The sequence below is a fragment of the Semicossyphus pulcher genome, unplaced genomic scaffold (assembly GCF_022749685.1).
Source record: "Semicossyphus pulcher isolate SPU_LCO1_2020_fin unplaced genomic scaffold, fSemPul1.0.p SCAF_5, whole genome shotgun sequence".
Classification (NCBI taxonomy): domain Eukaryota; kingdom Metazoa; phylum Chordata; class Actinopteri; order Labriformes; family Labridae; genus Semicossyphus; species Semicossyphus pulcher.
The window spans coordinates 10,720,979-10,736,164 of NW_027211726.1; the positions used below are offsets into that span (position 1 = coordinate 10,720,979).

Consider the following 15,186-nt stretch of genomic DNA (forward strand, 5'->3'; position numbering starts at 1 on the left):
TAAACTTTGCCGAGGTTTATGCTTGGCATTCTTGGGCATCCTCACATCTTTACTTTGCCAAAGGCCAGTCGTGCTAAAAAGCTTAAGATGCCTGGCATGAAACGCTCTTTGCACCTTTCTCTCCGTGTCATCGCTGTGTCTGCTTTGACTGCATGTGTGAGGGTGTTAGAGTGCGAGAGAGACAGAGAGAGGGAGAGAGAGGTGTCACAACTGGTCGGAATGATAGTAATCATAATTTTTTTTATACCATATCATTAAAATGGTGCAACCAGCAAATTCTGATATGATATATATCCAGGGATGTTATTATCTTGCATTGACTGGATACAGCAATTTGCTTCAGGATGCAGAATATTCTCAAATCTCTCAATCAGTTGTGCATGGTGTTATGTAAGCGTGAGGGACAGAGCGAAGAATCCTCCGTGAATAGGCCGCCTCTTACGAAAGTTGCTGTACACTTTTAAAGGGAAGCTTCAATATAAACCAAATGGTATGTGAAGTGCACGGTGAAGAAGGATCTATTGTTGTAGTGTCTTTCAAAGGCACAGGAGTGCAGTTTGAAGTATGTCGGGGAAGCAGGGCACGTCATGTTCCCAGATCCCTGACATCCTGAAACACACCTCGGAGCAGGCTGTGTGCAGCAGGGGGGGCGGGGATCACAAATGAGGATTATAGATCCTTGTTTTATCTATACCCACTTTGTCCTATTGAGGGTCATTAGTAGGGGCTGGAGCCTTTCCCAGCATGCAGTGGGTGGAAGGCAGGAAAACAGTAGATTGATTGCCAATCCATCACCGGGATAACACTCCCACACCTGGGTGGAGTCTTCAATCCAACAGCTTCTTGTTACAAAAGGACATTTTACCACGAAGATTGTTGTGTTTGTGTTGGGCTTTTGTCAACTATTAGCTCGAACCAGGTCACCTGATTGGACAAGGGGCAAGTGCTGATATGGAGTACAACAGCACGTGTCACTCCTCAGGTGTTCTGAATACTGCTCATTTTAGGGTACACAGCCTTTGTTTAGAAAGATTAAAAATAAAAATAATCATTTTTTTCTTTTACACTGTTTACTAACATGTGCTGTTGTATAAAAGCAATATCACACTCGAGGCCGTGCTGTTATACCAAATATCAGCACTGCTCTGATTATCTCTGGCCTATGACCGAATCACAGCCGTGCTGATATTCAGCACAGCAGCACTCCTATTCGTCTGAATAATCCACTCGCTATTGCACACCTCTTATTATCCTCTTGCATCACTTACATGTAGAACCAAACAGCAGGGACTCCACGCTGTATATTCGATCAAGAAGCGTGTCGGAACAGGATGTGTGCTCATCACCAAAGCTTTAAAGACTCCACGGAGTCTGTCTGTGTGATTCAGTGAGAGCGAATGATTAGCCGGAGCCTGGGGATCGCCACTGCGCACGCCGATCTGCACCGCAATCATTAACAGAAGGAGAGCACTTAAAGAAAAACCACTTAGCGTCCCATTGAGGTGATCTGTTGTGGAGCATGTATTTACCTGCTGTTACCAACAGAGAGATGATTTAAGAGGCTGTATAGCATCATGATTGTCAGCTCAAGGTCAGGTTGCATGTGTTGGTAAAAGAGTTTCCTGTTTGAGAAGAACATGACCTGAGGTAACTCCTGCCTCATGACGTGGGGTGTTGTGCAGAGTGCACAGGGCTACCTGGCGCCCTCATCAGTGACACCCCATTTCACACTGAGCATGCCTCATTTCTTCAGCAGTCAATGGGGCACAGAGAGGCAGTAAAATCTACTAGATGTGAACATGACCCACTCAGGCCCAGGCAACACGGCGCGGATGATACTCCACCCACTGCACGACAACTTCATCTTGACTTTGATGGAAGATTTGCTGTCGAGGGCTCGGCCACGGCGCTCACCTTGCGTGATGGGACTGTTAATCTTGATGATGTCATGGGTGATTATCTATAGCACTGCATCACAGCCATTCACACACACCACTCTCAGACAAGCTCGGGCTATTTCAGCTTGTTGGGATAAGAGATGAAACAGCACGCTAACTTCCTATATTTTGTAACAGAACATGGCGCGATCTATCATCCGGCAGATCAGACAGCTTTTGCTCGATTTATAAAGCTGCATCTGCCTCAGGATGCGATTGCATTCATCGCATTCATCTGTCATTTTCCAAAGCATATGAGAAGTTATGTCTCCCTATGAGGCTGCGAGCTGCAGAGACGATGACAGTTTTGTTTGTAAATTTCTTTCCATTTTTTTATTGACTGCAATAATGCTTTTCGTCTACCTCGTCTTCAAGCGGGGAACAAAGCAATCAGTGTGATAATCTTGTCAATGAAAGCTTCTGTTTTTGACATCTTAAATAAAAAATACATGAGGATGTGTCAGTGTTGGTTAAAAGTCAGAGCCTCGCCTCTGCAGTCGACGTGGGATCACAATTTCAAACAACACAGTTATGGAATCAATCATTTTAATTTTTAATCAGGATTTTTAATCACAATAATTACCCCGTGAAATTACACAACAATTATGCGATTATTCAGCTGACAAAATTAATTATTTTGCATAACCTAAAACACAAATAAGGAAACAAAACTTTAATCTAATTTCTTTGCACAGCTCTCAAAAAACAAATTACCATTGAAAATTGCACGCAACATTCACAGTTCACCGCATTCATCAAGATTGATTGTGACCTGTCGGCGCTGACAGCGCCTGCAGCGATGCTCCAAATCCATCGGCATGCTGCATAAATAAGTATAATGAAAAAAGTTTCAATGGTTGGAGAAAGAGCAGGAGAGAGATGGGGTACCAGCCTGAGCTCAACTGAGATATCAACTGTCTGCAGGCAGAATGTCAGACTCAGAAAAGTTGGCATGCACTCCTGCCTCCTCAGAATAACAGCAGCCTTATCAACATTTCTCCTGCTCTGGAGTGGTTTGAGAAGCCTCTGCATGGCGTCTTTAAGAGGGGGCCCCTGCCATTCAGATGTGAGAAATGCAGTCGTACGTCGTAAACAGTTGAACTTGGTTTGACATTATCCCCCGCAGGAGACAGAAAAGTATGACTCACGTGTTGACAATTGAAGTATGCCTCCCAATTTCCCGAGCAGCCTCAGGTTGACAAATGACCCCCTCGCTCACTTTCCTGAGTGGCCGACACGGTGCCGTCTCAATTCAGAAGACGACAGATTTATGTGATGTTGCTTCAATGACAGAGCTGAAATTCTCTGTGGTAAAATTACGACAGCGGAGGAGCGGGACACCTCAATGGCATTCTTCTTCTGTTGTCACAAAGCGTGTCAGTCCGGCCCTATTGAGAGCTTAAACAGAGATCAAACAGGAACGAAAACCCCTGACATTTCTCACAAACAGCCGAGTATTTGACAGTTTCTAACTGCGTTTGCCCTCTCCTCTGCTTTTTGTTTAACTGGCCTTTTGTGTAATGGGCAAATACATTAAATTAAAAGGCCTGCTCGCCTCTTTTCCCGAGCGCTCTGTAAAGGTGGTTCAATACCGAGTGGCCCCCTCGCTCAGGACTGTGCATCTCTGTGCTCAGCCCGTGACCGATCGATCCTCCTCCTGGTTGCCCTCAATCGGTCATCTGAAAATTCACGCCTCCAAAATAAAGTTAAACATAGCTGGAGTCTGAAATGAATATGGGGAAGATGGGATGAGGTTTTTTGGGGGGAGGGAGGAGAGAGACAGAGACTGCGCCGGTGACGTCATCGCCGACAATGTCTCTGCTGTGCACCAGACGGAAACAATACGAGCATTTATGTCTTAAACCCACACATCACTGCAAATGTGTCAATGAATATGTCTTGAAGCAATTTAACATATACAATCTGAGGTCTCACTGATATTTGTTGGACAAAAACACAGGCTGAATAAAGTGAAACTGTAAAGCATTTTAACAGCAATGGTTTGACATTTGGGGAAATGTGGTTATTATCTTCCCTGCAGAGTCAAACAATGCGACTAACATTATTGTCATATCTCCAGCGACAGGCAGGAGACACAGTTTAAGGAAGACTGGAAGCAGGGAGAAGCAGCTCGTTGACAAAAATGCTTAGCGCACTTATTAACATGTTACATTCATATCTTGTTTCATCTACATGCAAACAAAATGAGTGGTCCTTGGAGGTGCTGCTAGGCTAATATTTTTAAAGAGCTAGGGTAGCTGTTTCTGCCTCCTGTCTTTAAGCTAAGCTAAGTCAAACAGCAAACTTCAGGGCCCGGCAAAGGTAATCTTATCGGATTAAAGGTATCAGATTTGTTCAAATCTTGGAAACGGCTTGTTCAAAAAGAAAAAACAAATTACAAGATCGGATAAGTTCGGGTAATGCAATCTCTTTTATCCGGATAAAACCTCCAGTTTGTGTTGCTGGAAAGTTTTGAGTAGGATTGGGAAATCTTTGATGAGGACTATCCTGATCCAAGCAGAGGGGACGATTCAGGCTTGATTACAGGAACCACACTATTTTCACAATCATGTTTGCTCTTGAATTGTTGAATCACTACAGTGACATAGTAGCTAAAGTGAGCAGAAGGGTTGTGGAAGAAATAACTGATTTCGTCCCCAAAAATATTTCATCAAATAGCTAATATCAAACATCAAATATTCAAATTAAAGCAACTGTCAGGATCTTTTGATTTGTGTGGATTTTGGCGCCCCCTATGGACAAAGTATATAATATGAAGTCACAGTCAGAGCCCTGGTAATCTGGATTTGGTAATCCTTAAAAGTCTGTTACAGGATACGGTGGATGCTATCCAATTTTCTAATGCCCAACTGTCAATCACTCATCACATTCAGACACCAATGGCTATGCCACCGGGAGAAATTTGGGGTTCAGTGTCTCGCCCAAGGACACTTCAACATGTAGGCTGAGGGAGATGGGGATCGAACCGCCAACCTTTGGATTTAAACACAACCAACTCTCCCACTGAACCACAGCTGCTCGATGGATTACCTGATCCTGAATGGAAAAAAATAATGTCCAAATCTGGATAAGAATTATCCGGATTAAACCTTTTGAACAGCTGGGCCCAGGGATGCAAAATGACTCCAACGTGGAAGTGCCAAAAACTGCAGTTCCACTAATGGCCACTCGAGGCTTGCTTTAAAAGTGAGTCAATCACCATGTAAAACTGTTCCACCTTACAGCATAAATAAACATGTTTGCAGCCTCGTCCAAAAAGCAAGTTTGGTCTCAATATCTGCTCTAAACTCCACAATCATAACAACTGTATGTGGCTGATATATTGCTGCTAGCTCTCTGATTAGCATCAAGCAGCTAATTTGAGTCACCGAACTTGAGCTCTTCAGTCTCCACCCTCTTGTCCAAATATGGTCACTTCTGGCTCCAAAAAACAGGTTGTCTACATTTAGCGAGCTAAGCTAACTTTAGCTTGATTTCAGCTTCATGTTAAAAGGACAGACACGAGCGTAGCGACTGTAATCTCATGTGACTACCAGCAAGACATAAAAATGCTCGAAGCACGGGTGTAAATAACAATATTAATATCGGCTTTATCCCAATTAAGTGTGCCAGTAAGCCACGTCAGTAAAGGAAGCTTTCACAATAATTGAGCCATATCTGGCTCACCTAAAAGGAATGCAGCCACTGATATTGTTATCAATACACCTGTGTATCTCCTGCAAATCGAATGCTTTTATAATAAACACACTTTGCAGCAGCACAGCAGAAGTCTAATGAGGATGATGGATTATTATTATCACTACATTCACATTACCAGTCATCCAACACCTAACATTTGCTGATAAGAGCAAATGAACGATATTCTTTATCCTTTTTCAAGCTGCCTCTTACGTCTTACATCGACTTTGGTTGACCTTAAGGAAAGCATTTATTAAACAGGTTTCAACAGCAGAGACGGCTGGAGATTACACATCAGGCCCGCTGCGGTCTCCCATGGAACATTAACCGGCACAGCAGAGCAATCAGTAAATTATTTCTAAATAGACAAATTAATGTGGAGCACAGATTAAAGGATATGCGGAGCCGAATTAGTCCCAAATCATCATCCAAGCTTATGTACAACTAGAGGATGATGGATGTGGGGAATTAAGCGGAATGGCATCGGCCTTATAGGCTGAAATGATCAAATCCTTCAAGCTTGTTGGAGTGGAAAGCACATATTGTAAAATGTAAGCAAACAACACTCATGCATCCTCACCTTCAGATCAAACATGCTGCTATTTGCGCCACAGCTGTGTTTGTCCTTGATAGGCTGTTTTTTTTTCATTAAAGCACAGAATGGGTAGCTAGCTGAGACACAATACTTTATTCAGGCATAAGGAAATTAAAGCAATATCTGCACTATCCAATCCACAGCCATCACACACAAATGTCTGAGGGGACAGCAGGGGTAATGGCTCCTAATGCACCAGCAGAGTCTTCTCTCCGTCTCTGGGCTTTGGCTGCCTGCTGCTCTTATCTTAACAGGCACATCATCCTCTGGACAATTGCTGCATCCAATCGTGGCTCAAGGCCTTAAAGTTTCCTCAAGAATGTGGCTCCCGCTGCTGCTTCTATTGCCTCCAAAAGCAGGGCTGCACATCTCAAATGTTGCTTTGTAATATGTGAAGTGAACATCTGAATCATATCTTTGAAATAAAAAGGAAGAGGGTGTGTAAGCGACTGAGGAGGAGGTGGAAAGAGACTTTTTGGGCTCGGTTGGCCAAACTGGGGGGGGCACCGACTTATGCAGGGGGGGCATGAAGTATGAATCATATCTACTTTGACTACTAACACGAAGGTTTCATATAAAGATGGACGACACGTCTCCACCTACTACCTGCTGTGCAAAAATTAAGCTAGCATACCCCTCAGAGTGGGCTCTGCTATCTTGCGAATTTTGAGCCAGAGTCTGCGCAGTAGAGATTGGCTGGTGGAGCCACGGTATTGACGTCCTGCCCCTTTAGCTACCCATTCACTAACAAGACCACGCCATTGTTACGGAATAAAAGTTGTTTATTTGAAATGTGCTGAAGTGTCGAGGTTGGGTGGGATGAGAGGGGGTCGAAGTAGGATGGGATGAGAGGGGGTCGAGGTAAGGTGGCATAAGAAGGGGTCGAAGTAGGGTGGGATGAGAGGGGGTTGCGGTAAGGTGGGATAAGAAGGGGTTAAAGTAGGGTGGGATGAGAGGGGGTTGAGGTAGGGTGGGATGAGAGGGGGTTAAAGTAGGGTGGGATGAGAGGGGGTTGAGGTAGGGTTGGATGAGAGGGGGTCGAGGTAAGGTGGGATAAGAAGGGGTAGAAGTAGTGTGGGATGAGAGGGAGTCGAAGTAGGGTGGGATGAGAGGGGGTCGAATGGGGTCGAAGTAGTGCGGGATGAAGAAGGGGGTCCAATGGGGTTGAAGTAGTGTGGGATGAAAAGGCGGTTGAGTGGGGTTGAGTCAGCTGGAGCCGTCAGGAACCTGAGGGTCAAAACTGAGACTTGTCAACATGTCTTGATGCGCTCTCTGATTCAGCATCCCCCAGCGGTTCCTGTGTTGAGATAAGAAGGAGGAAAGGAATGACGTTTGGGGGGGGGTTTGAGAAGTGAGATAAACAGGAGAGAAGGGGTTAGGTAGGCTTATGTGTGTACGCACAGGTAATTGCATTAGGGAGGCACAGGTGTGAGAGTTAATGAGACACAGGGGTTGGAGTGAGTGAGGGAGGATTGGTACTGTTCCTGAACTTGTTATAATAACTCCATAAATACACATATAACTTACCGACTTACTCAGTCAGCAGCAAAAACAGATTCTTGTGTCGGTCTGTACTAGTTATTCACGGTTGGTTAAAGTTTAATGGCTGAAGTTATTGTTTAAGTTACCTTGTCTCTCACTGTTCCTCCCCTTTGTCAACAGAGCTGTCAATCATGGTGTTAGACCCCGTTTTAAAGCATCAAAGAACTACTTACAACTAAGCGTCTTACAGAAATGAACACTTGGATATAAATCAGCATGATAAGAAATAACTATAATGACAGAAACCATGTTTGAGGAAAAATGTATTTGACGTGTATTTTGACTTTATAGTTTGACCTTTATCCCATCTGTTAACATGGAGGAGTCGGGCTTTATGACCTATACTGCAGCAGGTCAGCAGGGGGCGATAGAGAAGGTTTGGCTTCACTCTTGGGGAGCTGTCGTGTCATCCATCTTTTTTTTTGGTACCAACATACAAATTGTTCAGGACTTAAAAAGATGTTTCTCCAAGATTAGGGGGTAAATGAGATTTCAGGGGGGCCCGTACCACCCAAGGCCACCCCTTGTAAACGGCCCTGATGGTAACTTTACCTGGAGAGGATGTGAAGGAATCCAAAGCTTTCATGAATTGTCCCTCCTTGTCATAATTTTTACTGAAGCTTGAAAAATTGTTTACAGCTCTCACCAACAACCAACGCACTCCTCTGCAACTTTGATTGATGCATGAGGCGTCACCATGGCAACCAGCATGTAGGAATGATAAGTGACTTTGGCAGGAGAGTATCTCCTTCTGGATTATTCAGACCACCTCAGGGTTGTGTGAGTGTATTTGTGTATATACGTGTAAAGCAACGAGGACTTGGCTAGACGCTCCGCGAGCTGTTTGCCTCCCACTCGAAGGGTTAATCGGGTTATAAAGTATCATGACTGAACAGCGGATGAGAACACATGCATTGGCCTGCAGGTGTGGAGTTTAACCAGTGCTCATGGAGGGCTGCACACTTGCATCTTGAGCCTACACTTTCTGATGCACAGTGACAGGCGAGTGATGGAAAGTGCCGTGAGAAATGAACAGAGAGGGAGACTCAGCAGAGCGGGGGAATCAGATGGAGAAAAATGTTAAGTTATGCTTGCCAACAGCAGCTGTTTAAATGCAATTAGGCCCCACCAGGATACAAAATGACTCCTGTGTTTGGTGACTGGTTAGTGTGACTCAGTGTGACTCTCAGTAATGGAAATACCTGTCACATCTTGAGCTCAGACCCTTCATTTTCACAGTGCAGTGCCTTCATGTTTTACCCTCAAAGCACAGACGTCAGCTCACTGGATGCTGCACTTTAGCACTGAAACCTGGCTGGCTCCAGAAGGCACAAGTGAGGCCTTTGTGTGCAGCGTCCAGTAGAACCAGTACGCCCTCTACTGGTGTGAACATGAAACGCAGGTGTTTGGCACATTCAGGGCAATATTCAGCTGTAGTGTTGCTTGCAGTGAAGTAAGTAAGTGTACACAAGCTCCCACTTTCCCCTAATTAGAAGATAAAACTGGAGAATTGTTTCACAGCTAGGAGGATTTTTACTGACTGAACTTTGCTCTATTTGTTTTCTATTCACATTAAAACACTTAAATTGTACATGTACATTTCTTAATTCATGTTTTGGTCAGTGGGGCTTTTATTTTGTTTTTATCTATATATGTACCCATGTTTTCACATACATGTGTACACATTCTTTGAAGCTAATTGTTTAGCTATATGAGTGGATTTGTCCATTTCTGTTAATCACATTGAGGCCAATGACAAAAATAAGGGAAATACGCATACACATAGTGAAAACACATACTTAGCCAATACAGCTACTTGTAATGCGGGTGAATATTGTTAATGCTGCACAGATTAAAGAAAAAAATAACGGGCTGGTACGGCTTGAAGGTACCTGGTTCGAATCCCGGTTAGGCCTTTCTGTGTGGAGTTCGCATGTGTGGGTTCCCTCTGGGTACTCCGGCTACCTCCCACAGTCCAAACACACGCTTGCTAACTTCATTGGTGGGTCAGACCTGTCAGGTTAATTTATTATTTCAGCATTTCCTGTTTTATTTTGTTAACCCTTGTCTATCGTCTTTTTCAGTTCTGGGTTAGCGTAAGGGTTGTCTCTCTCACCGTTGATCACCGGGTCCCTCCCTAATGTGTTGCACCTGTGTCTTGTTACGTTCACTCCCTTTTCCTTCTTAAGCCCTGGTGTTCCCTCACTTCCCTGCCAGATTATCACTAGCCCTTGCAGTCGATATATCCGACTCTCTTTATCAGATTATCCTAGATCCTCGTGTTTTGACCAGCTCTTTCTGTCCTCGTTCCTGTTTTTTGCCTGTCAGATCTCCGTTACCTTGCCTTCGCTTTTTTTGACTTCTGCGTACCAGACCTTGCTTGAATAAAGACCACGTTTTTTGGAACTATCTTCTGTCTCCGCAGTTGAATCCTTACTCTGTGCCTGACAGGTGACCCTTAATTGTGTGTGAGTGTGAGCGTGAAAGGTTGTCTGTCTCTGCGTGTCCAGGGTGTACTCCACCTCTCGCCCAATCACAGCTGGGACAGGCCCCATCCCCGCCGTGGGATAAGGGTAAGCGGTACAGATGCTGCATGGATGGAAACTGAAAGAAAACAAACACTGTAAGTTATTTGTTCTCTTTATTGTGTCTACAGTTGCTGAATTCAACAGTGAGTGAATCCATTTGCGAGGTAACTGGCATGACAGGATTAAACTTAACAGGATTATTGTTACTGACTCTATGTGCTACATAAATCATGTGTAATTGACACACTTGTCCCACCCTGTTAAACAAACTGCAGCTGACTGTATCGACCTCTGCTTATCTATTGTCTCTGCAGTGAAAGATGTCTTTATGCTCCTATTGACATGATGGTGTGTAAGTAGGAAAGAAACGCCCCTGATGTCTCCCTTTGGAGAAGTAAAGAAGACTCTTTTGCTGCAGGACAGTTGGCATATTTAATTGGAAAAATGAAGAGAAATATTACTTTTGTTACTTTTGACACCCCAATGCTAATCCATTTATAGTATAAAAAATATAAATCATTTATCATGAGCATGTATATCCTGCAGCGGTGTCCATTTCTGTCTGTAGTGGTGCCCACACTAAGCGGGCCCTGGGCATAGTTTATGTAAATAGAGCATGTAGCTGTGGGAAGGGTAGTGGAAATCTCCCTACGAGGCGACAAGGCAGTCTGTTGTAGTTGATAAATCACTTTCCTACTGTTCCCAAGTGCATTTGTGCAACGCTTCATGCATTTTTAGCATTGGCGCTTCATAACTGCAGCCTGGGTTTAACGTGTCTTGAATGAAAGAGAGGCAAATTTGACGTAAGAGAAAAACAGTTTGAGGTTGAAATTCTCACCTCTTACCTACATTCTCATCGTGCTGTCAAAGATTTCAGTTTTTGCGTACTTGAGCCCTCCTTTTTAGCCGCATCTACCATATTCACGGCGGCCATTTTTGCTGTGTTGTCACGCTCCGGGTGGGAGGCTCGAATGTTGTCATCATGTCGTACCAAATCTTCTCACAGACTTCACGAGACACTGCTCAAACTTCCCACCCCAAACCTGACCTTACAGGAATAATGCCGCCGTGTGAATATGGCGGAGTCAGCCAGAGTATGAATTAGAAGCAGCTGCCTGCGAGACACAGAGTTAGACGGACCTACAGAGAGAAAGACAGGCAGATAAACAGGCAAAAAAAGGTGGCATGAAGTCGGCAGAAAGCCACAGAAAAACACATTTTCCAGTCTGAGTCAGCTGTGGCAGCGGGATTAAAGGTCTGCCAGCATCATACTGTGCACACACACTCTCTGCCAAACACTGTGTGGACCTGCTTTATGATCAATAGAGAGCTGCCACCATTAACATGTGTGACTGCACCCAAAACAACACCTGCATTTTGAAGCATCTTTGTGTCCTAAATGTTATTGTGCATGAAGGATGTGTCAGTGCAGGAGTGATTGAATGTGTCAGCACAAGCATGCAAATTCATTGTGTATATACTTTGCATGATGGAATATGAAGTGCCAGAGTGATGCATATGGGTATATGGGAATGAATGCACGACTCATACAGGCATGATTTACGTTTGTGTCGCAGTGTGCCAGGACTGGAACATAAACTCCCCGCTGAGTCTTGGGCGACCTCGAACATAATTCTGTGGATCGTGTCATTGTGCAGGAGTTGGAGTGATTAATAACATCTTTCCTTACATAAAGCATATTTTCAATTCATGTCGACAATTACTCAAAATTCAGAGCGGTTTTGGATTCGGTTCAGTTTACTTTTGTTTTTAAAATGTAAGACTTTTACTTGGAACATTTTGTTCGCTTGTTTTAGTAGTACTTTTAGCTAATTGACACTGATCAACCTTGTCAACTGTGCATAGATATTAGTTTAAAGAGGGGGTATTATGCTGTTTCACATTTAAAGACATATATACAATATTACAATGTTGGATGTCCATACTAAGCGTGGGTGAAGTTTCAAATCTGTAAATAAAAGTATGTTGGAGTAATCCCCTGCTAAAAAAGTATCTTGCTTTCAGACAGACTTCTCCAGATGCTTCACTTTGTGATGTCACAAAGGGGAGGAACTCTATATTTGGGCGTCTGCCCGAGACACAGCAGAACTTCCTGCCTCTGGCACAGTTCAAGGACACGCCCATCCAGCAGCTCAGTCTGCCTCGGAAAATGTTTTCACTCACCACTCTGCTCAACGACTCTGCTCGTCACGTTGGTTAAGAATGTCTTTGAGTTGTGTTTCTTTGGCTGTGAAGGAAAGACATCAGTGTTTACTTTTCCAAAGGAGAAGAGCAGCAAACATTCATTTCAAAACAAAAAAGTGAAGTTTACTCTTTGCTGACAACTCTGTAGCTCTGTCCCTTGGCAGGCTTCGGAGAGCTGGCCAATCAGAAGAAAGCAGGCTTGTAGGGGCAGGGTTTCTTAAAGGGACAGAGCTGACTGAGTTGTTTCAGGTAGAGGCTGTATGATGGCCTGCACAGAGCACCAGTGTGAGAAAAATGATGACTGTAAATTATGCTAAGCTACTCCACAAATATGAAGCTTGGAATTAGCATAATACCCCCCTTTAATGTATAGGGGTATCGAACCTAAAGGGTTGATTCTCAGTGGGTTCAGCAGGAACACAGATGAGGAATCATTTGATTCAATGCTAGAAAGATCAACATGAGGGCAAAATGGGGTTTTAAGTAAAGTATTGTTGTTGGATAGCAAACATGCTGTAACTGTTGTGTATGGAGCTGTAGTTCAGATTTTTGTATGCAAGTAGGTCACAAGGTAAAATGAACAGTCACTGCCATTCAGGGCACATAACAGCCTGCAGGGAGTAATCACAAGAGGCGTCAAAGGTCAAATTATAAGCATTAATAGCACCAAACTGAATCAGTTAGCACTGTAATACTTTTAATAATGGCTTTACACTTTTATACAAACATGATATGGATGTTTTTCTGTCCTCAGGATCAGAATTTCCTTCTCTGTAACAAAGAAGTTCAGCTGTTATAGCATATATACTGAAGGCAGCGCGCTGGAACATCCAGTTAAGAGTCCTTTATACACATCTTTATTCCTTACTGTCCGATTAAACAGACACTGTTTTGGTCCTCTGAGTAATATACACATGCACACACGCATATAGACAAACATTTCCACAGTATGTATCTGTTTTTCCTCTCAGGCTGATTTTTCGATCACTATTTCACAACAGTTCTTGAGATATGATTTCAGCTTTCCCTGCAGATTTCTGCCTTTGTTTGGTTCATGATTTCTCTGCTGTGGCTTATTTCCAATTTCCTGCCACAAGACGTTAATCATGCACTTTGAATCATCATTGAAGCCCTTCTGAGATCCATCCAAGCCAACCAGGAAAACACTTATCCAGTTGGATAATCCATAAAGGGAATGTTAGTGTTATTAACTGTCTCAATATTTTACATTGCTCCCTTTTAACACCGTTTCTGAATACATCCCTACCCTTTGATCTCTTTTTTCCTGAAGCGTAGCATCATAAAATCAAAAGACACTGACTATAGATCATTGTTGTGCATAGATATTGATAAAGTGCAAATAGTTTTAGATTAAAAAAAGCTTTACAATGTGATTTCCCTGTTTGTTTATGACTTGATCCAGTCTTTGAAGCATTGAGAAGAAAACAAAGAAAGTCACAGCTGTTTAAATTTAGAAGTCCATCTCTGTTATCAGTCCTGTTTCGTCTTTCTGATTTTCCAGTTTGCTCCTCCGTAACTCATCTCTGACGAACCCTTAGCAAACAGCGCGTCCACTGGAGTCTCATCCTCTCCCGGCTGCTTGGTTGTAACTCCTCTGTCGCCCCTAGTGGGGGCAGTGTTTCCGTCGAGCTCTACTTCTCATCCACCAAAATGATTTCTTCGGGGATCTTCTCCTCTGAGTCGGAGCGATCCGACAGCTTGTCCAGGTACTCCACGTCGTTGAAGCGCTCGGCGACACACTGGGCTGTCAGACGGGCCTCGGGGTCGTGGTCCCAGCAGTCCTCTATGGAGGCGCAGACCATCTGGATGCCCTGCAGGGGGAGCGGGGGAGCACAGACACAATCAGTCAATAATACTGACTCAGGGCAGGTCTGACTGAGAAAGCACAACATGACCTCGAGCTGAAGCTATAAATGTTCGTGTGTTTATGTGTCTCTGAACGAGTGCATTTTATATGAGGGAAAACAAAAAGGAGTCACATAAATAAAGTATTATAAAGCAGGATTAAACACACAGCTACCAGTTCATTAAGTACACTTAGCCTAACTTACACTTAGCTTTTATTGAAGCTGCTTTAGAGAGGTACCGACTTGACTGTATGATCAGTCGTGAGGCTGTGGTTTGTGGTGCTGCTAGCTGTAATTAGCCTCCCCTCATTGATATAAATAGGAGGGACAAAATAACAGAACAAGAGTCTCGATTTCAAACTCTTCTCAGGGTAATCAGCAGGTACAGACTGTGGTTGACTGCTTGGTGCATCAACTTAACCTGTTCACCAGTGGAATACTTTGAAAACACTGACAGAAATGTGGACTGTGTTACTTCAGTGCATGTGTAAACCTCATGCGCACAAGAGTAACAAAATGGGAAGCCTTTAGAAAAACTGCTCCATAGCACTTCTGTAAGTCTTAAGGATAACTTACTTTATCTTAACTTAATAATCATTCTTTTGTTTTTGGTTTCTGCTCTAGCTAATCCTTTTATCGTACACAAAAGCTTCAGAAGGTGCAAATGTATTCTAAATATTGCCAACAAATTTTCAAATCAAAGACAAGAAATAGATGTCTAAAAACCTCAAATCTAGGCATAAAGAAATGATCAATCCACCCTTTTTTTGCGCCTTTGCTGGCCTTAAAGGGATAGCTCGGGTTTTTTGAAG

At 43.5% G+C, this 15,186-nt stretch overlaps 1 protein-coding gene across 2 annotated transcripts in view; it reads right to left on the reverse strand.

Moving 5' to 3' along the window:
• Positions 1-13,195: 13,195 nt before the first annotated feature.
• Positions 13,196-15,186, reverse strand: part of LOC138609114 (TGF-beta receptor type-2-like) — a 37,615-nt gene continuing 35,624 nt past the window's right edge. For both annotated transcript variants that reach the window (XM_069681740.1, XM_069681739.1), the window contains one exon: positions 13,196-14,338. In XM_069681740.1, coding sequence (XP_069537841.1) covers positions 14,159-14,338 — 180 coding nt within the window. In that variant the 3' untranslated portion in view covers positions 13,196-14,158. The remainder of the gene's footprint in view (positions 14,339-15,186) is intronic.